This window comes from Colossoma macropomum, unplaced genomic scaffold (genome assembly GCF_904425465.1).
Source record: "Colossoma macropomum unplaced genomic scaffold, Colossoma_macropomum, whole genome shotgun sequence".
NCBI classification, from domain to species: Eukaryota; Metazoa; Chordata; class Actinopteri; order Characiformes; family Serrasalmidae; genus Colossoma; species Colossoma macropomum.
The window spans coordinates 423889-451270 of record NW_023495761.1 but is presented as its reverse complement, the minus strand read 5'-3'; the positions used below and the strand labels follow the sequence as shown (position 1 = coordinate 451270).

Genomic DNA, 27382 nt, shown 5'->3' with positions numbered 1-27382 from the left:
AATTTAGAGCTTTAACCCCTCAAAATCCCAGGCTGATTACATACTAAGGCTTCTTATTCAGTAACTATAGGGACGTCCATGCAAACTGGCTGAGCTATTCTCAGATTATAGAAGTGAACTTTGGCTGCTGGCCATTTAAGGCATTAAAAATGAGAACTTTAAAATCTATCCTAAAAGATACAGGCAGCCAGTGCATTTCGGGTGATATGAGCTCTCTTTTTTGTTTTTGTTAGGGTCTGTGCTCCTGCATTTTGTGCAAGTTGTAAGGGATGTATTGTTTTCGTAAGGGACCCAGTAAGAAGAGCATTACAGTAATCAAGTCTGCTTGTAACAAATGCTTGAACAAATTTATCTGAGATAGAAAAGGCTGAGCATTTCTCAATGATAAAAAGCCACTTTAGTGACTGTCTTTACATGTGGGATAAAACAGAGCTCAGAATCTAAGATTACACCCAAGTTTTGTACTACAAAGCAAAAGAACTGAGCTTCTGCTAAAACAGCTTTTTCTGAATTTTAAGTACCAAAGATCAGTATTTCAAGTTTTTTTTTTTTTTCCATTTAGTTGTAATTTTGTGACATCCACTGAGAAATATCTGAGCCTGTACAGAGTTTTGATTTTTCACAAGGAATGGAAATGTATAATGCAAGTCATCAGCATAGCTATGAAAATTTATATCATATTTCCTAACAACATCACCTAGAGGTAACATGTACAAAGAGAATAGCAAAGGCCCTAAAATTCAACCTTGGGCTTCACAGGAAATATTTTGATTAATGATTTCTATAGAACTGTCTATTCATTGCACAAGATTCAAACCATTCTAAAACTGTACCTGAGAGGCCAACCCAGTTTTCCAGTTGGTGGAATAGAATCTTGTAATCAGTGGTATCAAAAAGCTTCACATGAGCAGCTAAACTTCAGCCTGCACTACCACAAATGGCTTGAAGGGTCAAACTAGAGAAATGCAGTAAAAATACTTAACTCATGTTGACCTAATTACAAAGCACATATAAAAATCGTTGCAGTTGGCCTTTAAATGTATTAAAAATGCATTATTAAACCCTAGAAGTGTGGCCTACATTGGTTTTACCAAAAGGATTTATGCATTTATGTTTTTAGGATCATGTGAATGCCTTGTCTGATCCAAATACCCATGTAAACAGATGTCTGATTAATCAGAGTTCTCACAGCTCATAATGAAGCATTCAAACATTAGCTAGAGAGGCTTATTTGCATATAGCAGACAATTGCAATGTCCGTATTGTAGTATATTTAGTAGCATCCAGGTTCGTCAATGTGTTTATTGGTGATTGCAAGGCAATTTGCAATATGTAGCAGTATGATATTGTCCACATTATGCAGCCCTGCTGCTGTGTGTGTTTGTGTTTGTCTGTGTGAAGAGAGTGAGAAAGAGCAAACGAGGGAGAAAAGGACAGTTCGACAAGAGTTGACCTCCACATTCAGTGAAAGAGATACAGATTCTCTGTGTATATGTGTGTGTGTGGAGAAACAGTGTGTGTGTGTGCGTGTGTGTGAAAAGAAACTCGGCTTGTCGTATTTTATTGTGTCTCACTTTCTCGCAGCTCCGTTCAATCACGTTTCTCCAAATCAATTCCATCGATGCTTCAGGGGAGCACAGACAGCGGGGGCAGATGTGTCTGCAGCTGCTCTAGCAGCTTTACCATCTCTCTTCTCATCTTTCTTTTCGTTATCCACCTCCCCCTTTCTCTCATTTATCATCCCTATTTTTAATTCTTTCTTTTTTTCTCACTTTCTCTCCAAACTCCCCACTTTGCCCTCCCTTCCCTACCCTACCTTCTACGTCTCTCTCTCTTTCTCTCTCTCTCACACTCTTTTTAGGTTTCTCTTTCTCTCTCTCTCTCTCTCTTTCCCCTTTCTGCCCAGCCCTGATATTTTCCTGGCTGTTTTAACAGTAAGAGATTGATTACTATGACAGAGGTAGTGATTACCGTTGCAGGCGGCCTCCGCAGCCTCCGGAGTGAATATTTACCTGAGAGAAATCCAATCAGGCCCCGCTAATGCCATTCAGCCGCCAGTTTAATCTGCTGCAGGATTCAATTAGAGATGCGCTCCTCCTCGGCCTGTGGGCGGGAGGCTAACGGCGAAGACCTCCTTTCTGGAACTCCTGTGCTGTAGCTGATGTACCGGATGCTGTTTCCTGAAGTCAGGCTTTCAGGCCTGTTCACAGTCTGACAGAGTGTACAGATGTAAAAGAGCAGGTGTACAGTTTTGTAAACAAACACATGCAAATGAATGAAGAGGAAAATGTTCTGTACATTTTTTAATCTGAGCCAGTTAGATTTTCAAACTGTATGGATGTGTTTAAAATCAGGCTGACCAATCAGAGCTCCATCATCATGGCTGCAGTCCAAACAAATGTGCATCATGACGGCAGAACAGCTCATCTTGCTTGAGGCAGAGCACAAATACTTATATGACAAGACGTTTTAGAAAAAATATATAGTGGACAAATAACTGAAAGGCTGGGGAATGACGGTGAGAACCCCTAGTACAACATAGCAACTGTTTATAGCCATATTTGTGTATCTCTTCTCTTCATATCCGGTCTTTTTGTGGAATACGAAAAGGGGAATGTTATAGAACTGTGATAGTTTTTGTTACTGTGATAAACAATATGTATTTATGAGCATATAGTGGACATTGTCAGTACTTAAACTGACCAAGTGCATGTTTTACTATAAAGGAACTATAGTTAAGTCTGTTTAGTTGGATTTAGTGCAGTGTAGGGTGCGAAAATTGAATAATAATCATTGTATTCATAGTTTTTGATGGTAGGTTTTGAATGTGGCACTACAAGTGCATTTTGTTGAAATACCAAAAAATACATGTCATGCATTGTGAAAATGTCTGTAAGTATCATGATATGGCATTTTTGCCATATCACCCACCCCTAATTCATGCAACCACAAAGAAGGACCCTCACAGTAAACTGATGCTTATTTGTCTGCTGTGTGAGTACACTGTTAAAAAAATCTTCACATTCCACAGAAGAACCTTTTAGTAGATGGTTCTTTAGAGAACCATTTTCGTAAATGAGATGATGAGATGTATTAGTGTGAAAAGCCTTTTTGAATAAAAAAAAAAAAGCCTTTACATAATGTAAAGGTTCTACGAAGAGCCCTTCAACTGGTACAGAACTTTTACATTATGTGAAGTTTCTTGATACCTTTAAGAGGTTCTTCACATTACATCTCATTTACAAACATGGCTCTTTAGGTAACTAAAATGGTTCTTCTGTTGATACTTAGTAGCTCTCAACTAATGACAGAAACAGCTTGAGCTCAAATAAACAAGCATTGCTCACTGCTGCCCTCTAAATATGTTATAGCATTCATTTTGTTTAGTTTTGTTTAATTTTGTCTTGTTTTTGTAACACTAATGATATGTGTCAGTATATGTGTTTCCGGGTATCTTTCATTTACATGTATTTGTATCTCAACTGATGGAAACAAACCCAAGTCTTATTCAGTTTGTTGTAACATAAACATATCTTTGTGAAAGCTAACAGCTGTGGCGAATAACTGCGATCAGCTTAAATAACTGTGATCAGCCAGTTAGGTAATCATTATGGCAAACTTAAGCACTTCATCATTAATAACACTGAAAATGACATGAAAGCATGCAGTTTGATTATATCAAAATATATCTTCTATTTGGCATTCTTAGAACATCTTGTGAAAACAAATAGGAACTCAAAAGTGCGCTTAAAAGAAGAAAGTGCTCTATAATTTCTTGTTTTACTGCACTTTGAGGGCTGCTAGGTTGAGCAGCCCTCCAACTCGTAATTCCCAATTAGAAACTCGAAGCTCCAGATAAGCATTCATCAGTCAGTGTATCTATGTCTGGAACACGTGATCCTCTGGATGACACTGAAACAGTTTAGCTCTTTCTGCTATTCTTTTCATTTTATGCATTTCTGTGCCACTTGAATGTCATTCTCTCTATAATATCTCTATAAAATCTGATTATGAAAGGCTATTTGAGTCTGAATGCTGTACTGACCTCTGCCCTGCAGGCCCATCTCTGGTAGGAATGGTGAGGAAGGACTGGTCATCTCAGAACAGTATCGCACTCTCCTGGCAGGAGGCCGATCAACCCCACGCTGCGATCCTCGACTATGAGATCAAGTACTATGAGAAGGTATACACCATAGCACCATAGTACAGATGGGTCACCATGGCAAAAAGGGGTCATGGTAGCACAAAATTGGTTCTGGGTTATCATAGAATGAAAATATCACTGTATCACCATTATACAAAGGGCTCCTGTAGTTGACCACCACAATGCAAAAGTGTCATTTACATGTAGTTTACCATAGATCAAAAGGGTCATCATAGAACAAAACTGTCACCACAGTGAAAAAGGGTCAGCATAGTACAAAAGGGTCATCATAGTAGATACTACATTGTACCAAAAGGGACACCATAGTACAAAAGGGTCACCATAGTCCAACAAGGTCACAAAAGGGCAATTGTAGTACAAAACAGTAACCATAATAAATGGTAATCATCTTTCAAAAATCATATTACATAGAGCAAAAAGGTTATTGTACACCAAAGAATCACCATAAAACAAAAAGAGTTACTGTAGTTTTAAAGGACCACTTCAATAATAAGGGTATAATATACAGTGGAAATCATAAGTTTACATAAACTTCGGTTGAAGTCATTAAAACTTTTAGTCATTAAAAGTTTTATCAAGTTGTAGTTTTAGCAAGTTGTTTAGGAAATCTAATTTGTACATGACACAAGCATTTTTCCAGTAAATATTTATAATATTTACAGACTTACAATATTTACAGACTATTTCACTTGTAATTCACTGTATCAAAATTCCAGTGGGTCAGAGGTTAACATACTCAAAGTTGACTGTGACTTTCAATAGCTTGGAAAATTCCAGAAAATTATATCTTGGCTTTAGACGCTCCTGATAGGCTGATCGACATCATTTGAGTTAAGCGGAGGTGTTCCTGTGGCAGTATTTTAGGGACTACCATCAAGGCCTACTTGCCTTCAAGTACTTGCCTTTCAAAAGAAATCAGCCAAAGAATTATGGACTTCCACAAATCTTGTACATTGATGCAAAAAATACAGATCAATCCAAGAACAGCAGAAAATGACCTTGTGAAGATGCTGGAGGAAACAGCTACAAAAATATTTATATCAAAAGTAAAACACCTCCTATATCGGCATGACCTGAAAGGCTGCTTAGCAAGGAAGAAGCCACTGCTCCAAAACTGCCAAAAAGATGTCAGGTTACAGTTTGCAACTGCACATCAGGACACAGACTGTACTATTTGGAGAAATGTCCTCTGGTCTGATAAAACAAAAATGGAACCGTTTGGCCATGATGACCATCATTATGCATGGAGAAAAACAGGGGAAGCTTGCAAGCCAAAGAACACCATCCCAACCATGAAGCATGGGGGTGGTACCATCATGTTATGGGGGTGGTTTGCTGGAGGATGGACTGATGCACTTCTCAAAACAGATGGCATTATGAGGAAAATTATGTGGAGATACTGAAGCTGCATCTCAAGACATCAGCCAGAACGTTAAAGCTTGGGCGCAAATGGGTCTTCCAAATGGACAATGATCCCAAGCATAAATGGTTTAAGGACAACAAACTGAAGATAATGGAGTGGCAATCACAAAGCCCTGACCTCAATTCCATAGAAAATTTATGGGTAGAACTGAAAAAGTGTGTGCGCACAAGGACGCCTACAAACCTGAATCAGTTAAACCAGTTCTGTCAGGAGGAATGGGCCAAAATACCAGCAACTTATTGTGAGAAGCTTGTGGAAGGCTTCCTGAAACGTTTGACCTAAGTTAAACAATTTAATAGCAATGCTACCAAACACTAACCACGTGTATGTAAACTTCTGAGCCACTGAGAATATGATGAAAGAAATAAAAGCCAAACTAAATCATCGTCTCTAGTATTATTCTGACATTTTACATTCTTAATGTAAAAAATAAATTAGTGATCCTAAGTGACCCAAGAGAGGGAATGTTTACTAGGATTAAATGTTAGGAATTGTGAAAAACTGAGTTTAAATGAATGTGGCTAAGGTGCATGTAAACACCTTAAGGGCTAACTGTAGTGCAAAATGGTCATCTTAGTACTCAGAGGATCATGAATAACATGTAAATTCTCTAGTTGTTCAAATGCACCCCACTGTGCTCTCGTTCTCTCTCTCTCTCTGGGTCACTGAACTTGTTAGTAGTAGCTGAGGACACTACAGTGGCGCTCAAGTGAACATTGTTTGGATGTTCCAGACTATGATGGAGTCGCAGAGGTTAAATATACAAACTGTCTGACTAAGAAAGATTAGCCTTAAGTGAAATGGTGTATCAGTACGACTCTTTCCTCTGTACACAATGATTGAGTCTCACTTTGTGAAGTGATTGATTTTCAGTGCTTTCAGACAGTTATAATTTTTTTTTTAGAGTTGAATGGAAATGCTTCCATTAGAGCAAGAAGACTTTGACTGCTCCCAAACTTTGGAATGCCCTTTGAAAAACCAAAACATATATTTTTACCCGGGAACACCACTTGATTAATGAAACTATATATAGTGCTCCTATACATCCTTAAATGCTGAATAATCTCTGTACACTTTTTGTTTTCTTTCTGAAAGTTATATCTTGCCGTCTTTGCTATTCATATTTCTATTTTTGAAAGGGCCCATATAATGGAAAACAGAATTTTCCTTCCTTTTTGAGGTAAAAGAGTTTGTATTCTAGTATTGTTAGAGTTTAAAATGTTCCATTCACTCCCCAGTCCATACAGTTCATACATGGAAGCTAAGCTGCAAAAACTGCTTGTTTTAAAATTTAAAAAAAAATCAACCACAAAAAATACATTTACATTTATTCACCCATTTAAACTACAGCAGTTTATCCCAACCCATGAATATTGAAAGGAATGTTTTAGCCTGGACTGCTTTTGAATAAAACACAATACAAGGCAATCAATCAAAACAGAGTTCATTTAAATATATCTGTCTTAAAGGCACAGTAACAAAAACAGTCTGTTTCACTGTAAGGGATAAAGATGAGTTGACAAATAGAAGAAAAATAAATAGAAAAAAATGGACATATTTGTCCTGGAAATGTATTATTGTTTAGTGTCTGTATTGTAGTTTTATTCTTGGATATTTATGCTGTCTATTTTTGTGTCAGAGAAAGGAGCTACATAAATAAAACTTATTTTTGCTGTTATTGTTGTTGTCTTTATCTCTCTCTCTCTCTCTCTCTCTCTCTCTCTCTCTCTCAGGAGCAGGAGCAGTTGAGTTACTCCTCAACCCGTACTAAAGTTCCCAGTGCGATTGTAACAGGTCTCAAGCCTTCCACTGTTTACGTTTTCCATGTGCGTGCTCGCACTGCGGCCGGCTACAGCAGCTACAGCCCCAAGTTTGAGTTCTCCACAGGAGATGAGGGTGAGCTTATTTTTCAGTGCTTTAGGGAGCTTCTTTTATTACTGTAAACAGTGCTGTACATCAGCGTGAGTAACACTATTATTTACTGAGATATACTGTACGATGATACTCTGTGCAAAGTGATTAATCTCTCACTCTCTTTCCATCTCTGTGTCAGACTCAGAGGAGGTCTCTGATCAGGGTCAGGTGTTGGTGATTGTTACAGCAGCGGTGGGGGGCTTCTCTCTGCTCGTCATCCTCACACTCTTCCTCCTCATCACTGGCAGGTATGCAGACCAACACAGCAGACACATCTCTTTCCTTCTTTCTTTCTTTCTTTCTTTCTTTCTTTCTTTCTTTCTCACCCATCACTTATACCCTTTTAGTCTCTATATCCCTCTAATTTGTCTTATTTATTTATTTATTTATTTATTTATCTATCTATCTATCTATCTATCTATCTATCTATCTATCTATTTTCACATACACCCTTTTACTTTCTATATCCCTCTCGTTTATATCTTGAATCTCTTTTTATTTCATTTTCTTTCTTTCTTTCTTTCTTTCTTTTTTTCCATTTCCCTCCTATATTTTTTTCCTTTATTCCCTGTTTTACTCTTCTGTTCCTATTTATCTCTCTAATCCCTGTAATCTCTCTCTTTCTTTTTTCTCTCTCATTGCCTTTAAGTTTGCTTACCCCATGCATCCATGCGTTTCCTAATAGGTCCATTGGCCGTTAAGCTGTCCTTCTTATTTTCCAATTGGCTGCTCAGTGTGATTCTGCCTAATTAGTCAGAATGCACATGGTGGCATGGTGGTGGTGGTGGTGGTGGTGGTGTGTGTGTGTGTGTGTGTGTGTGCTTGGTTCAGTCAGACCTCTCAGACTGACACACTGTATCAGCATTGTGTGACACTATGGCAGCCACTGTGGTCTCAGTGTCCTCACGTCCACTCGCAGCGCTCCAGGGCTAATGGGCTCCCCGCTGTGTGTGTATGATGTGGAGACAGAGCGTGGCGGAGAAGCAGCCCGAGACAGATAACAGACCCTCGTCAACAGCTCGCAAATAAATCAAGAGGGTTCAATTGGACACAGAATAAATGATTACAGCCCTTTATGTCCATGTCCGACACAGCAGAAGTGACTTACTTGTTCATCAAAGCACTGGGAATGTACATGGTATAATGTATATTATAAGTTGTGCTGGCTTGGCTTGCTGGCAGTTTCATTCAGGTTCATGTTCATGCCACTCATTCATGCAGTGATGCTTTGCTCTGCATATAACTCAGGGAAGCTGCTTTCAGTTTCAGTACCATGACATGGAACAGCGACATGGAACCATGATGTTAGAACAGAACACTTCAGCACGATGAGCCCAATAGACTCTATCTGCAGACATGCACTCTCAGTCAGATGCACTCTCAGCCCCAGTGGCGTCACATGCACTGTTTGCCACAATGGAAGAAGTGGTTCAACCACATGTTAACATTTGACTGCTACTGCTTAACGAGTCAAGAAGAATCTTAAAACAGTATCATCGTAGTTTTCTTCTTCTATCTCAATAACCATATGATCCCTTAATCCATTTTCCATACATAACATAGCTAGAGCTCCATTTAATGTATTTTTCATGAGCTCCAGCAGTATCCTGTTAGCTTTTTCAGCTTGTGAACCTGACCTAAAATCTTATCATCGCGGTAGGTTTTATTTTGTAAATTACCATATTATTTAACTACATTTTTATCAGCATGACACAACTCACATCTATTCACTGTAATTCGTGTAGCCCAACAATGTGTAGTTCGCTCATCAAACCGACAAAACACTGTCATGGTAGAGCGTGCACTGACATCATTAATAGGCTGGCGGTGCATGTCAGGCTGAGAGTGCATGTCTACAGCCAGACACTTCTCCCATCAGCAGGGACGCTGCCTCTGTAACATTAAAAAAGGACAGTTCAGCACCATGAACAGTGATGCTGGTTCTTTATTGTTAAAAATGAGCAGTTCAGCACCATAAACAGCAACCCTAGATCTGTAATGTTAAACAGGAGCAGGTCGACATCAAAAACATTGCAGAGCAGTGGTCGCCAAACCTGGTCCTGGAGATCTACCTTCCTGAAGAGTGTAGTCCCAACCATAATCTGCCATACCTGCTCCAGCTAATTAACATCTTCAGAAGTCCTTGATTGGCTGGATCAAATACGTCATCGTTAGGTAAGGGTAAGGAGGAAGAGGAGGCAAATTGGACCTAAACTCTGCAAGAAAATAGATCTCCAGGAGGAGGGTTGGTGACCACTGGCTCAGAGTAATCAAAAACAGCTTATACAGTTTGTCACTGGGGATGCACCAGTATTACATTTCTGGGCTGATAATGATAACCATTAATTAATTACTTGTTGTGGCTGATACCAATGTCAATAACCAATATATCAGACTTTCCCATTTAATACATCTAGCAAATAAAATATATAGAGAGACCCCTGATCTATCATGCTCTCATTGTTGTCAGATGAATATTCTTTGGATTTATGCCCGGGATGCCTTTTTCATCTGTATCTCGACCATCAGATTTGGTGTGTTTTATATGACACTCTTTGCGTTATTACTAACGGCAGTATTTTTCTCTCAGGTGTCAGTGGTATATTAAGTCCAAGTTGAAATCAGAGGACAAGAGAAGGACGCAATATCAGAATGGACATGGTACACACACACACACACACACACACACACACACACATACATACACATGTATTATTGTTATATAATGTCAGGACACGGGATCATACATCAAATGAAAAAGTGTATCACCCCCCCCCTAATTTCTTCTGTTTTTGCAAATTTGCCACAAATGCTGTTGTTTCAGATCTTCAAACAATATTTAGTGTAAGAAAAAGGCAAGCTGAGAAAGCACAAAATGCAGTTTTTAAAAGATCATTTTATTTATTGAAGGAAAAAAGTTACCCAGCACCATCTGTCCCTGTGGGAAAAAGTAATTAAGTTACACAATATTTGAGCTGAATCTGTTGAAACTTAATGTCACTTAGGTAGAACCTTTCCAGCAAAGTGACTTTAGCTAAAAGGTCTCAAAAAAATGGGAGCACTGCAAGACAAAAACCACTGCTACCCAAGAGAATAGTAAAGAAACTTTTTGGAAGACGGTGTTCTGTTACATCTGACATAAAACTAACATGCATTCCCTAATAAGAGCATCATACTAACAGTAAAACATGATGGTGGTAGAGAGCTGGTGATGGGACGCTTTGCTGCTGCAGGGCCTGGGATACTAGCTGTATTTGACAGAACCATGAATTCTGCTTTCTAACAGAAAATCCTGAAGGAAAATATTCAGTAATCAGCCCATGATCTGAAGCTCAAGTGCAACAGGGTTATGTAGTGAGACAACAATCTGAAGCACAAGAGCAAATCCCCCTCTGAATGACTCAAAAGAAACAAAATTAAGGTTTAAGGCTGCTGTGGCAAAAAAAAGTGGGGGTGGGGGGGGATACTTTTTAACGGCACTATAAATAAAAGGTGGTCTCTGACTTTTGCACAGTTCTATATATGTAATAATAATATGTCCATTATAGATTATATTTGTTTAAGTACTTATATGTAATAATGTGTCCTATACGAAATATATATAAATGTCCCATTTGTATTCCATAACCTGAGTAACTAAAAAAATATGGTTTCTCCTTTTCAGCTTTAAACAAATGAAACATGAATCTTTTGTATGAAAGCACTTTATATTTTGTTGGTCCTGATATTGTAAGTTAACTGCTTAAATGGCCAGGGCCCACAGGTAGGCCCAATGTTTTATTACACACCTCTATAGCCTAAGAATAGCTCAGCCAGTTTGCATTGAAGTCCCTGTAGTCACTGAATAATAAGCTTTAGTATGTAATAACCCTGGGATTTTAAGAGGTCAAAACTGTTTTTATTGTCCACACACACATACACACACACCCCCGCATGCTTCACACTGTTTGTTTCTCCTTGTCCTTGAGAGCTGCAGCACTAGATAGTCCTAGCACACCTGATTCAACTCATCAGCTAATTATCCAGCCCCTCAGGAGGTGCAGCAGGTGTTCATAGTGCAGGGAAGCCACTCCACTGTGCTGTGATGTGGCTTTCCAGGAGTGGAGAAAGTAAACACGACCCTGCTTTCTGCACAGTGGTAATGCAAACCAGCTAAGTAATGAGTGCTAGCCTGCTTAGCAATACTTTTTGATCTTCCTCTGTATCTTTTCTTGTTTTTCAGTGCCATTCCCAGGAATAAAGACCTATGTTGATCCGGACACTTATGAAGATCCCTCGCAGGCTGTCCATGACTTTGCCAAAGAGATTGACCCATCCCGCATCCGTATAGAGAGAGTTATTGGAGCTGGTATGAGCTCTGGGGTTTGCTTGATCTGTCTGTTTTACTGCAGCAGTCAGTGGCCACTTTATTAGAAACACCCACCCTGTATTTCCACTCACTAGTCACTTTATGACTTACACCTTATAGGTCCCACTAAGTAGGTGTACAGACTGTAGTCCATCTGATTTCATGCACAGTTTGTCAGCTGGCCCCTATACAGTTCAACAAGACCGCTGTTGACTAAATATCATCAGGGTGGAGGACTGTTCTGAACACAGCAGTGATACTGACATGGTAGTAGCATAGTAATGTGGGGCACTAGTAAAAATGTATCAGATACAGCTGTGTTGCTGGAGTTTTTGTACACAAGTTCCAAAAATATCCAGCTAAAAGCGGCTCTGTGGTCAGAAACTGACCACTGATGCAGGGCTATGGTACAGATAACTCAAATAGTGCATCAACACATAGACCACAGGCTCTAACACTACTATCCATCAGGAGCACCTACAAAGCAGGGGTTCTAATAAAGTGGCCAGTGAGCATACATTTTCGCTGTCATATGAAAACCTCATGACTCTTTTTTACATGATTTGAAAGAACAGACATTTGCTTTGTGTGAGCATGTCATAGTGAATGGACCAATAGAATAGTCCAAAGAAACTTTACAGAAATAAAATCTCATTACATTAAAGTAAAATTTCATTACATTAAAGTAAAATCTCATTACATTAAAGTAAAATTTCATTACATTAAAGTAATCTTATTACTTTAACATTATAAACATTCTGATCATTCTCCTGTAAAGTTCCTACCTAACTAGTTACTACAGGGATGTTTTCTTACAAGAGTGGCATACTTTTAAGAAGGAATGCAATAAGTTTTTTTTTTTATTATTATTATTTCTTGTGATTAGTCTTTTTAAAGGCCATTTGGACAAACACTGTAAAAGTTCCTTACTGGAATTTTTTATTGTATAAGTATTTTATGAAGCGATCACACACTTTTATTTTTTATGAAAAAACAAATTTTCCTCACTTTTTTTAATCACATAGTTTGATGTGGCATGTAAGCTTTGTTAAAGTTATGAATAGTTGCCCAGTCCATATGATCCATATATGAAAGCTAAGCTACAAAAATAGCATGTTTTGTTTTGATGTCACAAACCTCAACACATTTACATGTTGTCGCTCTCCAAAAAAAGAAACATCTCCTTTTTTATTTTTATTTTTGTACATTATTTGAACACAGGCCTTTTGACATTGTGTGAAAAGTTTATGATGAATGCATCAGTAGAAGTGCTCCAAACTTACTTGGCATTAAATCTTTTTACATTAGCTAAATGTTTTTGCCCTCTCCTGTAAAGTTACTGTTTTGGAGATGTTTGTTTGTTTGTTTGTATGTTTGTTTGGTTGGTTGGTTGGTTGGTTGGTTGGTTGGTTGGTTGGTTTTGGACAGCGACAAAATTAGCTTAATCAGCTTAATGACTCTCTCTGTTGCATCTGTAGCGTACAGTCAATTGCCACAGATAATAACTGTAATGTATTTCTGTGTAATTAAAAGAAAGAAATTAAGGACATTTGAAAGAGGAGTGACTAAAAATCAGTTATAATAGAAGGCAGTGCTGAAGTTGACTTTTCAGTGATTTTTAATTATTGTCTGCGTATGTTACAGATGCAGCAAGTAGGGATTAAGTTGAGAAGTGCTGTGATATTTCTTGAAGGCTGGTTTGTTATACAGTAAATCTTTTCAGTGGACCATGCTTCTGTAGTCATGCCACTGCCATCTAGTGACTAGAGAGTATATTTACAAGGGAGTGCACATATATCTGGTTTGCAACACTGAAGGTGTTGTGTGTGTGTGTTATAGGTGAGTTTGGGGAGGTGTGTAGTGGTCGTCTCCGAACTCCAGGGAAGAAGGAGACCCCAGTGGCCATCAAGACATTGAAGGGTGGCTACACTGAGCGGCAGAGGCGGGACTTCCTGCGAGAGGCGAGCATCATGGGACAGTTTGACAACCCTAACATCATCAGACTGGAGGGCGTGGTCACTAAGAGTAAGACAATAAGTCTACCCATCATCAAAACTCTTTTTAACTTAATCTTTACATTATTAGGGATGTATAGATGTTTGCACAGGACTGTAGCTGCAAATGTTCCCATTTGTGCAAACCAGGAAAATTTTTTATTAGTCTAGTTGTGCTATATTTTCGTCTTGTGAGATGGTCAGAACACATAAAACACTCATTTGGTTCTTTTCTTATTGATGCAACTTCTCCGCTTGTACATCCGTTTCAATTTAATGATAATCAAGTACTTAATAAAGTACAGCTTAATGAAATACAACTAAATGAATGTATTGATTAGCCAAGTTAGGAACTATAAATACTGGGCTGCAGTGACAACAGGTACGGAAATGTTAAGCTAATGCACTGAAGTTGTTGTTTTAATGTCTGTTTGCCTTTAATCTAACATTAGGGAGCTTCCAAGTAAATAATCATTTACAGCTAAGATGAGCAGCTTTAAAGGGCCTATATCATGCAATTTGCACACATACACACAAACACACACCACACATATATAGCTGCAAAAACGGCCTGTTGTCAATGCAATGTCACAAAAACCTGCATATTTACATATCTACTCAGCCTACAGCATTTTAGCCCTGCCTATTCACACTGAAGTTACAAGAAGTGTTTCAGCCTAGACTGCTTTTTGAGTAAGCCAGAATAAAAGGCATCTATTCAGAAAAGAGGCGCAGTAGCAAATCCAGCTTGTTTAATTCTGCAAAGAAGTTGAAAAAGGGTCATGTGAAAATGAGTGATGTTTTTTGTACATCACAGACCTTATAAGCCGACTTCTTTTGCCTGCATTACAGATTCCTTTCTTTTCAGGAAACTTCTTTTCAGAGATATTCTTCCACACCTCCAAAGTTCAGTCTTAAAAGTTGGTTGCATTTTCTGCTTCTCACAATCCAAGTAACCCTAAACACATTCAGTGATATTGAGTCTGGACTCAGACTCAACTGGTGGTCAGTCCATTGTTCTAAGCTGACCACCAGAACCTTCTGTTTGATTTGCAAATGTTCTTCTTTTTTGCCTATTTCTGTCTATCTCCTTTTCTCAGCAATAGCTTCTTGTCAGCTACACATCCTTTCAGACTCATAGTGTTGAGGTGTCATCTCACAGTGGAAGGATGGACAGAAACACCTGTGAATTTTCTCTGATCAGAAGCAAGAGTGGAGCTTGATCATAATGTTCTTTGAATCAATGTTTGTCCAAAAAACAAACAACTGTTTTGTCAAAGTCAGCATCTAATATGACACCTCTGATCAGGCCTAGCAAAGAAGCTGCAATAGATTGTGTTGTGAAGTTTAATAAACAGCATACATAAAAACACAAACACTCACCAGCCTCATACTCTACATTTCTACACCTCATCTCTCTCTGCTTCTCTTTCTTTTTCATCCTCAGCTCTTTCATCTCTCTTTTCTTATTCGCTCGTTCTGCAGGCCTGCCCTCAGCAGGGATTTGGCTAATCAGTCTAATGGCTCAGGCAGTTTGGGGGTAATTAGAGGAATCGGATGAGTGCTTCATAAAGAGTGGCTGAGAGGAGCTGTGGCGGTAACTATGCAGTGTGAAGCGTAGCTGATGCTGCAGGTGCTGATGCAGGTTATGAACTGAGGTGCACTGCTAGGGTGAATGGGACAGTGTTACAAACCTCAGTTCCAAAAAAGTGGGAACAGCATGTGAAATGCCAATAAAAAGCAGTAATAAGTAAATCACTCAACTATATTAAATTGAAAACGGCACAAAAATACAACGTGTCTGTGTGCGTGTTTGTGTGTGTGTGTGGGTGTGTGTGTGTGTGTGTGTGTGTGTGGGTGTATGTGTGTGTGTGCATATGAATATATGCTTATGTTCCAAATTTGATGCCTGCAACACATTATAAAACAGGACAGGAGCATGTTTATGTGGCTTTGAGGAACAGGTTGACTGATGCACAAACTTGCACATTTATTCTTAGTTTGGGGTGAAAATGAAGTGCATTAATTGTGCTCATTGTCAGCTCCCCTGGCTAATACTATGAATAAGCTTGAATGAGGGTGTTTAGAGAGGTGTTACAAAGCTTTTAAACTCTTTCTTTTCTCCACCATTAAAGTAATACTCCAGTGTCTAATCTCTATCAGTCGCATTTGTAGCATATGGCCACTTACCACTGACTGTACTATTGCCTTATATCCCTGTGCATAGAGAATAATAGAATCCTTGTTGGCTGAAAACACACTTGTGATAGTATTCATTGGGCAGCTTTGGAAGCACCTGCACACTGGATCTGTTATAAATGTGTTGTGAGTCAACAGGTTTATGTTCTATATCTCTCTTCCTCTTCATCTACACTCTAAACATTGCAGCAAATTACTGGCTACTAGGTGCTTCACTTTAACAGTAATTTACTGAACATTATTAACAGTGAAATAGGAACTGTATACTCTGACTGAACAGTCACCTGGAACACAAGATTACTGTGATGTAGCTGTATTCTGGTAACGTACTTACAGTAATTGTAATTAAAAATACAATAGTATCCTGTAATTGTATATAACAACTGTAAAAGAAATGCAGCTCAGCAGCCTGTAATTTACTTTAAATTTATATATGAAAAAAAGTTACCAGACGAATAAATCTGTTAAACAATAAAAAGGTTTGTCACTGTATATGTCCAGAATTTGTGAAATATGTATTTTTAAAATGCAAATACACATTTAACAGACATGTTGACTTTGCTTATGATTTGCACTAACATGAACAAAAACTTTTCTGTCAATATAAACAAACAAAAACATTTTTTGTCAATACTTCAGTGTTCCAGTATTTAAACAATCCAAAAAAGATAAAAATCCAGCAAAAACTTTTAAAGTGTTTAAAATACCAAAAGCTGTATCATCAGAAAAAAACAAAGATGTTTTTATGAAAATGTTTACATCTTTTTAACTCTCGTATCCCAAAACCCCATGCGGTACAGCTCAACATGACCCTTACAATAATTTGCTGTGATATTACAATAAATATCTTAAGATAAAATATGTTGGTTTCAGAATTGTATTGTATTGCAATAATTAACAGTGTAACTCTATTTTAGTCCATCCTCACTTGAATGTAGCTTCGCCTTCTTCTTGTGTTAGATATATTAAAGGCTGTCCTGTGTGTGTGTGCAGGTCGTCCAGTGATGATAGTAGTGGAGTATATGGAGAATGGATCTTTGGACTCATTCCTGAGGGTAAGGCCATTTCCTTAAATGGCAAGACATACTTCATCCATGCTAACATGAATGCCAGTTAGCATTCCTACACTGGCCCTACTAGTCAACAATTGCCCATGCTAAAAATGATGTGCTTGCTCCACATTTTCAGAACAAGCGCTATTACTCTTAAAATGCTGGCCTAACATAAAGGACTACTCCAAGCATGAGAAAGTCTTTAAAATTACAGCACTGATAATAAATATAAAACTACTGTTATCTAGCATAAAAGACTGCAAATCAATTATACTGTAACAAAATCTTGTATCTCAGAAACAGTAACTTTACAGGAGAAAGAAAAATCATCAGCTTAGTTTTAATGTACATTAATGTTACAAGATTTTAGTCTGATTAATTTAGTCTGAGTGTATTTTTATATTTATATATATATTTTTATTTGATAGTATATTTTTTATTTTCCTCGTTTTTACTATTTTCAGTTTACTATAATGGTGTATATTTCTATCTTTTCTACTTATTTTTCTCTTTTTTTAATCTTTGTATTATTATTATTTTATTTCCATCACTAAATTATGTTCCTTTTTTTCTGTGTTTTCTTTATAATGGCAATCTATGCAGTACTCTGAGATGAGTACAGACAACATGTATTATTTTTAGTGATGAAAATAAATTATCAGCTACATTAAGTGGGGCAGATCTGTGGGCATTTCCCAATTTAATAACCACTTGATGATGGGCTTGATTACATAGCCGTGAATAGGACAAACACTTAGGGGGGCTTAAGTGCCTCTATTATATATACTGAAAAAAGGGATTTGTTTAATTGACTTGATTCAAATGAGTAAAATATAAATACATGATGTACATAAATACATAGGAATATATGTGGAAATGATGTACACGTTTATACCAAGTCAATTCAGTGCATTACATTTGTCAGTGTAGTGTATAGCAACAGTAATCCACTTGTGCAAGGATGAAGTCTCACTTGACTGAATGTAGCTTCCATTCTCTTTCTCTCTCTCTCTCTCTCTCTCTTTCTCTCTCTCACAGAAGCACGATGGGCACTTCACCGTCATCCAGCTGGTTGGAATGCTGCGCGGCATCGCCTCTGGTATGATGTACCTGTCCGACATCGGCTACGTCCACCGGGACCTGGCAGCCCGGAACATTCTGGTGGATGACAACCTGGTGTGTAAGGTGTCGGACTTCGGCCTGTCCAGGGTGCTGGAGGACGACCCGGAGGCAGCCTACACCACCACGGTGAGACACACACACACACACACGTACACACATTCCTACTACTGAATTTCAATATCTGAGAAACCTAATAAGGCTTCTCATGGAGAGTGACATAACCAAGAAGGTTTTGGTACTGTTTCACTAAAACATGGAGTTTATTTGATATTAATCATTCCTCACTCATAGCTCATTAAAACATTTACATGCATTCTGTTAAAAGAGCAGGTCCTAAACGTCCAATCCCTGACACTTTTAAGTTGAAGCCACTTTTATTTGATTAAATTATATTATTTTATTTTATATCACTTTAGAATAAAAAATAATTTGAATAAAACATATTGTTGTAGATATAATCAGATACAGAAAACATTTTTGTCATTTCCTGATGTGAGAACAGAAAAAAAGCTGAAAAGGCAGACTAGACTGTGTTGATATAGAATGTAATGCATTTCATTGAATAACTATGTAATGAATTTTGTAGATTTATATTTACGCAGTGTGTGAAATATCCCCTGGTATTCGGGGGGGCCTATGTTGGCTGGCTGCTATCTCACTCACCATAGTAGCACTAATGCCAGCTTCAATGCCAACAAAATGTTTGAAACGCTCTTTTCTAGTTGCGTTACTTTTCTTAAGTGAGTGTCATTTGTGTCAGGAAGTTCTGAGTGTTCGGCTGGTGTGGAAGAGAGTTGGCTCTGGGTCTGGCATGTCGAAAGACTGTGATAGTTTTCTCTGAAGGTGGACAGTGTAATTAAAATGTGATGAGCTGGTGGAGAGTGCTAGAAACAGAATATACTGAACCTTTTCTTAATGCTATCTGTGAGAAACTCAGCAAGCTAACACAATCCACTCCTGTTCGATTCTAGGAAAAGTAGTGAATTTTGAGTAAATTGGATCTTCTTTTATGACTAGATAGACTGGCAGTCTTAGCAACTGGGTAGTTTTACAGTGATTTTATGACACATGAGCTGAATTATAAGAGGAAAAGAGTCAAAGAGAACAAGATAAAAAGTGATGTACTGAACTGACTTGATTAAAATCTGTCCATCATTTCCACATGAATAAAATATATTACATCTACAGAACTTTGTCTTTTGGCAATGTATTTACTTTTGGCAATAATTGTGTTGATGTAATATTTTGTATTCATGTGGAAATTATGTATGTATAATGTGTTTTTCAGGGAGGGAAGATCCCCATTCGTTGGACGGCTCCAGAGGCCATCCAGTACAGAAAGTTCTCCTCTGCCAGCGACGTCTGGAGCTACGGCATCGTCATGTGGGAAGTGATGTCTTATGGAGAGCGGCCATACTGGGAAATGTCTAATCAGGATGTGAGCTCCTCTCCCCTTTCAAAAGCCTATTCATTTTGTGACCTACTTTTTTCTTCTTTACTTTGGGTAAAAAAAAATGAACACTTCTTGAGACATCTTGAGTAGAGACATCTCTGTTACTAATGTGATTTCTCTATACTCATGCATGCGCATTACTTTCTTGATATGTAAAAGACATGATCTAACATAGCTGAAAATTCATGGATTTGTATGTTGTTTCTTACAAAGTACCATTCAGAGCAACAAAGCATACGAATCAGAATATCCAGTCATATGCAAAAGTTTTGGTGCCCCTGGTCAAATTATGTTTTGTTGATTTTCTGAAAAGAAATGAACACATCCTCAACAGAGAACAAACGTCTGCACATTTAGTGCACAATTACAGTTTTTGGCTGAATTTAACATACTGGGAAATAAAACAAACAAACAAAAAAACCTGAAAATGCGATATTTTATATTCTATGTTTTATCCTTATTTTATATGTTAAACTCAGAAAATCAATAGAAATTGTGAACTATATAAGTATATGTAACTATATATAAGTGTGTTTGTTGTAAAGGACGTGTTCATTTTTTTTTCACTTTCAACAACACATTTAATTTGACCAGGGGTGCCCAAACTTTTACCTATGACTACATTTCACACTTCAGTCACCTTTTATAGGTACTCTGATTAAAAGAATCAATTAGAAGTGTTAACATAGCGATGTGAATTCTGTTCTTAATGTGTGCGCGTATTATCACAGTGCTTCCAACAATAAAGGCAGGAGGGAGCTTCTTTTAGAAAACGCAGTAGTGCACAGAAAGCTCCAATTCCACACACTGATCCATTTGAAGTAATTTAGGGAAATTAGACAGATTCTTTAACCCATATATATCATCCAGTTAAATCATGCACAGATTACATTACCAGATCTCCTCTGTTAAAACCAATCCAGCTCAAATAGGGCTAAAGGCAAAATGCCTAAACATATTGCAGATGGTATATTCAGTAAGAAGGGGTCTGTAGAATGCATGTTTGTCTATACTGGTACTTACACTGAAAAAAGGTATTAAATTGACTTGATACAAACGTGCACATAATTTCAAAGTAAATAATACAAAATTTCTTTCAATCAAATGACATACGTTCATGAAGTAAATTCAGTGTACTTTTTTATTCACTGTAGTAAATGAAATGGGTAAAAATCTTTTTATGTTACTATGAGGTTTAAAATAGATAAATAACAGTCCAGTTTAAATGTCCAGTTTAACACAGACATGTTCAGTGTTGTAAGTTGCTGATTATTTTAGATATACACTTGCATTTCTGAAAGATCTATTAAACATCTTATACTTACGTTCCATTTCCCATAGTAACACATCACCAATATTTTAGGGGCCCTTTTCATATAAAATAAAAAGTTTCTTTCTTTTTTGAAGTACGGCAGTTTGATATTCAGTGTAAACACTCACACTGTTTCAAAACATACCGTTTACACACCAGTCCATGCAGTTCATGTAACAGTCATGAACATATTTACATATCACCACCCATTCATCCTACATCAGATTAGACCTGGCCATTCATGCAGGCAAGAGTTATAGGAGTGGAGTAGTATAAGATTAATACATTTGTCAAGAATAACATATGGTACTACAATACAATATAAGGAATACAAGAAAAATGCAGAATACTGGCACTTTAAAAACTTGGTCTGAGATCTCTTTGCTTAAATGTGCTCCAACATGGTTCCATGTAGGTTATCCTGTCCATTGAGGAGGGCTACCGGCTGCCAGCCCCCATGGGCTGCCCCGTGGCTCTGCACCAGCTGATGCTGCACTGCTGGCAGAAGGAACGCAGCCAGCGGCCGCGTTTCCATGATGTGGTCAGCTTCCTGGACAAGCTCATCCGTAACCCCAGCAGCCTGCTCACACTGGTGGAGGACGTGCACAGGTAGAGCTCCATCAACTACACTTTACCCTGCTCCATATTGCTCTTACTGTTCTTCATTACCTTACTATTATTATTATAAGCTTTTTTTGTACAAATTTTTTTCAAGCTAGTACCACAAAACTCAGGATCAAGACAGCCTAGCATCACTTTAGCAACCATGTGGAATACCATAGCAATGGCCTAGCAACACCTTAGCAACCAACCAGGATACCATAGCAACGGCCTACCAACACCTTAGCAACCACTTGGCATACCATAGCAATGGCCTAGCAACATCTTAGTAACCACCTGGGATAACATACCAATAGTCTAGCCACACCTTAGCAATCACCTGGGATTTCATAGTAATGACCTAGCAACGCCTTAGCAACTACCTGCAGTACCATAGCAATGGCTTAGCAACACTTTAGCAACCACCTAGGATAGCGTAGCAATGGATTAGCAATGCCTAGCTGTTTGGTTTGGTTGGTGAGAGTACTGCTTACATACACACCACTCAAGATTAACACTGTCCAGTTTACATCAAGAGAGGAGGATGTTAGTAAAACCATCATTTTTCAGACACTGGAAAGTTATTCACAGGACATATATTTTGTGTGCCCACAAGAGCAAGTTTAACCAACCTAGAAAGAAACATGAATTTAAGTTTCCTGGGACTTTAGAGTTAAGCATGAGGCCTATTCACACAGCAGAGTCTTCTGCCTTAGTGGAGCTTTAGTGGGTTCTGTGGGTGCCGTACACCCATCACCAACAAGAGAGACAAGCCTTTACAGCAGGGGTTTTCAACCTGTGTGCTGCTGGGTACTGCTTACTTGAGGCTAGAATTAGCATGTTTTTACATTTAATAAAGGTCTTATAAACAATTTACGGCCATTTTTTTCATCAAATTGCTCCTTGAAAGTAGAGACAGCAGCGGACAGGTAACTCCACTGCACTACTCTGTGTAAGCTAAGCAGTCTTTTTTGTGGAATCATAAAGCCCATTTTAGGCACCATCAAAACATGTCTGACACATAAGTCAGACATAATGTCTGAGAATGGGAAAGCAAGCTATAGCTAACTAGCACTTAACCTTACACACTCATAGAAGGAGTGCTGCTGGTTTGTTGTTGGATAGTGACCAAAAATAGGAGATTTTAAAAAGGGGCTGGCAACTCGCAGCAGAACAAGGGAGTCATCGAATTAACCAAGAGCAAGGGCAAGCTAATCAGATGATTGCTGGCTTGCTAACATATCTATTAAATGTACTTTTTCCACAGTGACTATTATCATTGCATGATAGCTCACAATTAAATGTGCCAATTAAAAGTTTTATGTGTTGATACTGCAGGTTTTATATCATTCCTGTAGCTTGCACCCATGTACTGAGAAAGCAAGCTGTGCCTCTGGTTCTCTGCAATTATTACTGACAAATATAGCTGTTGACATTGATGTTCAATTCAGGCAGGGCTACAATTTTGATGAAACTGTGACCGCAGAAGCCTGATATTATAGTGTAACATCTACTTACGGAGCTTTATTCTGATTTATTCTGACTAATAAGCATCATGTGTCACTAAAATTTGCAATTTCGAGAATGTCACTAGAAATTACTGAGATCAGAGGATTTAACTGTCAGCTTGGAATGTCAGTAATAACTACTGGTGTCAGTAATAATTCCAGAAGATAGCAGTAATATAATTTGGACCTAACAGGCTCAGGTGGCCTGTAGGGTCTTTTCAGATTATGCATTTTATGTACTTATCTCTATTTGGCAGATTGCAGACTTCTATATGTATGTGTACAGTAATGTGCAAAAGTCAGAAACCACCCTTCATTTATGTCCTGTCAAAATGGCCATTAAATACAAATTCATTTTTCAAAGTCAGATAAAAAAGGCAGAAAGCATGTATTTAACAGACAATGACACAAAGACTTAAATTAAAACAATTACATTGTTTTAAATTAAAACAATTAAATAGAACCTTTTTTCAGTGTTTAGTGTGTGTTTAGAGACTGGCTTTCTGTTTTTTAAAGAAATCTGCAGGGATATTTTTCCACACCTCCAAAGTTCAGTCTTAGAAGTTGGTTGCATTTTCTGCTTTCTCCAATCCAAATAATCCCAAACATATTCAGTGATGTTGAGGTCTGGACTCTGGGGTGGTCAGTCCATTGTTCTGAGAACACAGCAGCTTCTTTGTTTGATTTACAAACTTTTTTCTTTTTTGTCTATTTTCTTTTCTCAGTAAAAGCTACTTGTCAGCTACTCATACTTTCAGACTCATAGTGTTGAGTTGTCTTTTCACAGACTTGCATGTTGAGTTCACTAGAGTTTCTTTTCTAGAAAAGTATTTTGGACTTCATTGTTTCAGGTTTATTATATCTTACGGAGTTCTTATACACTGAAAGAAATGGTTGAAATGAGTCAAGTCGTTGCACACAAACAAAATACAATACGATAACACAATTTCCTTAGGTTTACTTGTTTTGGCAATAATTGTGTAAAATATATGTATTATGTTCATATTCATTTGCAACTACTTGACTCATTTTTCAACCTGAAAGTGTCAACCTGAAATTAAAATTGTCCTTTTTTGACCTTGTTAGTTCATGTCTCTGGTTATCCCCCCTCTTCTAGCACTCCCACTAATACTCATCTAGCTCAGAGAGTCTCCCTAATACTGTTTTTCAGTAGGAAATGTGTCACAGTACAGAAGGAAAATGTATTATGATTTCTGATTCATGTTGACTTTGAGGGGTTAATCCTTTGTTTGCTGCTTAATTGAAACGCTGTCATATTTGTCCTCTGTGTCTGCACAGTTTACCAGAATCTCCAGAAGACATGCCTGATTACCCTCTCTTCATCTCCATCGGTGACTGGCTTGACTCCATTAAGATGAGTCAGTACAAGAACAACTTCATCGCAGCAGGGTACACCACCCTGGACTCCATCTCCAGCATGAGTATTGAGTGAGTGATAAACTGCAGTGATCTTTGTTAATAGCCAAAATATACAACCTTAGAAAAGAAAACTTAAAGGGGAATTACAAATTTTTTATTCTGCATTATTCAATCATTGAAATGCAAACAAAGTTATCAGTGTTTTGACATGAAATGGTTAATTGAAGAGAAACTTACTGATTCAAACTTCTTTACAGTGGTGGTGATAGGAACCAGGAATCATAATGTCTACAGTGCATCTATAGCCAGTTTTTATGTGTAATTGTGTTTTTATATGTAATGTTCCTCTCTAACATTAATGTATTTTGTGAGTTTTAGGCCAAAACTATCACAAAACAATGTCTCAGGCATTAGGCAGTGTATTCATAGCTGTTTCATGTAATAACTGCGTTTTAGAGGCATTTAACTCTTCAGGGATCTGGTTCTTATCACTACCACTGTGAACAGTTCTGAATCTTAAGTTTTTCCAGAATGGTGCACTTCACATTGAACTACTTTAAATGACTTTGTATACCTTATCTTATCTTAACCAATTAATAATGCAGAAATTTTGGGGGAACTCCCATTTAAAGGGCCCATGTAATCCAGACGTTCCCTACGGTTTAAATAAACGTTTGCTGCAGTACACACTTTAAAAAGATGGTTCTTCATAGATTCTTTAGTAAAGAAAATGGTTCTATATAGAACTCTTTGCATGATTAAAGGGCTCTTTGCATGGTGAAAGAGTTCTTCAGATGAATGGAGAATGTGCTGTATATGGTTGTATTTAGAACCTTTTTATAAGTTATATGTTCTGTCAAACACCAAAAGGAGTTCTGCTATTGTTACAAGCTTGACCTCATAATAATAGCAGAACTTTTTTCAAAAAGGTTCTATATAGAGCAAAATATAGCACATTCTCCATCAATCTGAAGAACATTTCTACCATACTAAGAACCCTTTAATCATGCAAAGGGTTCTTTGAGTGTTCATGGTTGTATACAGAACCATTTCATTCACCAAAGAACCTTAGAAGAACCATCTTTTTAAAGAGTGTATGTACCACTTCATACTATCACCAGTGTCAAAGTTTTAATCAATTGTGAGTGCTGGTAATGTTCTATCTACCTTCTTCTTAGCTTGATATTCTGTCTCCTCCACAGCGATGTCAGGAGGATTGGTGTGTCCCTAATTGGCCACCAGAGGAGGATAGTGAGCAGCATACAGACGCTACGACTGCAGCTCCTCCACGTTCAACAGAGTGGCTTCCATGTATGAGACGGACCAGTGAACACTCACACACACACTTATACACGCACATACATACACACAGACACACACCCACACACATACACATGCACATAGTCAGGCCTGATCTGTCTTACCAACCACACTCAGAGAACTGCAATGCTTTGGCTTTTTCTCAAGACTTCTCAACTGGCCTTTGAGGACTTCCAATAAACAATACAAACCAGGAGAAACGGCCAGACCGAAAGAAGATTCTGAATGTCATTGGTTATTTGTCTTCGTGCTGAGCAAAACAGTTGAAGATGGACAGCCAATCAGGGTTCAGCGAGAGCACGGCACTGTCGCCATGGTGATGTCAAGTCCGTCAGTTGTCCTACGAGTTCGGTGACTGGCCGGATTCACAGTCCAAGAACTTTTAATAGTTATATTTGCTATTTTAATGTATCGAGTACGTGTCTTAAAGAGATATTTATCGTTTATTCATCATGCTACTTCCTGGAGCCTCTGAAAAAGAGAGACTGTTGAATGTCAGTGGATTTATATGGCTATTAACCCATTATTTATCACATCTGATATTTATGCTGGTATTTATATGTATGTGTATGTGATTTTTTTGTTTGTTTGTTTTATATTTATTTTTATTTATTTATTTATTTATCTGTTTTGTTTTTTTTTTTTCCTCAGCAATATGTGCGGTCTTTTCGGAACATCAGAAAAGAGCCAAGTTTGGGAGTAGAGAATTGTATCTTACTCTGTTAGAAAAAAAAACTCCATACAAAAACCATAGACCTCCTCAGGCAGTCCGCTATGCCATACAAGAACGACCTTTGACCTTTTGGAAGACTGAAAGCCATGGTCTCATGCTTCCGCATCAGGCCTGACACATCGAAACTCAAGAATTGTACGCGCTGGTCTTGACATTCGAGACTTGGACAAGTTCTGCTAGGATGCAAATGATATTTAGAATCGTTTGGTGATTTGTTGGCCGTGCGAGACACAAAAGATTGTCATAGTTTCTTAACCCATTTATGTCCATATCTCGATTTTACATTTCCTTTGGTTCATATGTCCTCTGAGCTCACCTCAGTTCAGATCTGAAGGAATTTTTTAAATCGATTAAACCATATGGGTAAAAAGTGGGTTTTATTACTTACTTTAAAAGGGCACTTTTTCAGAATTTATGCACAATTTAGTGGTGAAGATGTAAACAAAGGCATTCAGAGACTGTAGAGAAACTTACTGACTTGGATGTCTTCATAGTGAATCATTATATGCAGTGGTTGTGATGTCACAAATATACCCATTTTATTTATCACCAGTGAACCTACATGTGTCTTCAGAATTTTTATCTGTAATGCTCATGAAGGTAAAATAGTGGTAAATCTGAAAAAATACAAAGACTATTTTACCTAACAATACCCAGCATGTATGTCTCCACCATGAAAGGTAAACAATGTATATGCTTTAGGTCAAAACATTATTGTAAAGCTATCATGAAACTATGTCTCATACACCAGGCAATGTGTTCATGACAATTTTATGTGATAACTGTGTGAGGGAGCTTTGAGTGGCTCTTCAGACGTCTGGTTCCTGTCACCACCACTGTAAACAATTCTGACTCTGTA

At 37.8% G+C, this 27382-nt stretch overlaps 1 protein-coding gene across 1 annotated transcript in view; it reads left to right on the top strand.

Moving 5' to 3' along the window:
* The window catches only part of epha6 (eph receptor A6), a 181038-nt gene extending 154260 nt beyond the window's left edge, over positions 1-26778 (top strand). Inside the window, exons 6-18 of the mRNA XM_036563446.1 lie at positions 4059-4183; positions 7322-7484; positions 7642-7750; positions 10093-10163; positions 11725-11850; positions 13690-13875; positions 17037-17098; positions 18134-18343; positions 19506-19655; positions 21398-21591; positions 24390-24539; positions 25673-25781; positions 25938-26778. Coding sequence (XP_036419339.1) covers positions 4059-4183; positions 7322-7484; positions 7642-7750; positions 10093-10163; positions 11725-11850; positions 13690-13875; positions 17037-17098; positions 18134-18343; positions 19506-19655; positions 21398-21591; positions 24390-24539; positions 25673-25781; positions 25938-25970 — 1688 coding nt within the window. The 3' untranslated portion in view covers positions 25971-26778. The remainder of the gene's footprint in view (positions 1-4058; positions 4184-7321; positions 7485-7641; positions 7751-10092; positions 10164-11724; positions 11851-13689; positions 13876-17036; positions 17099-18133; positions 18344-19505; positions 19656-21397; positions 21592-24389; positions 24540-25672; positions 25782-25937) is intronic.
* Positions 26779-27382: the final 604 nt, after the last annotated feature.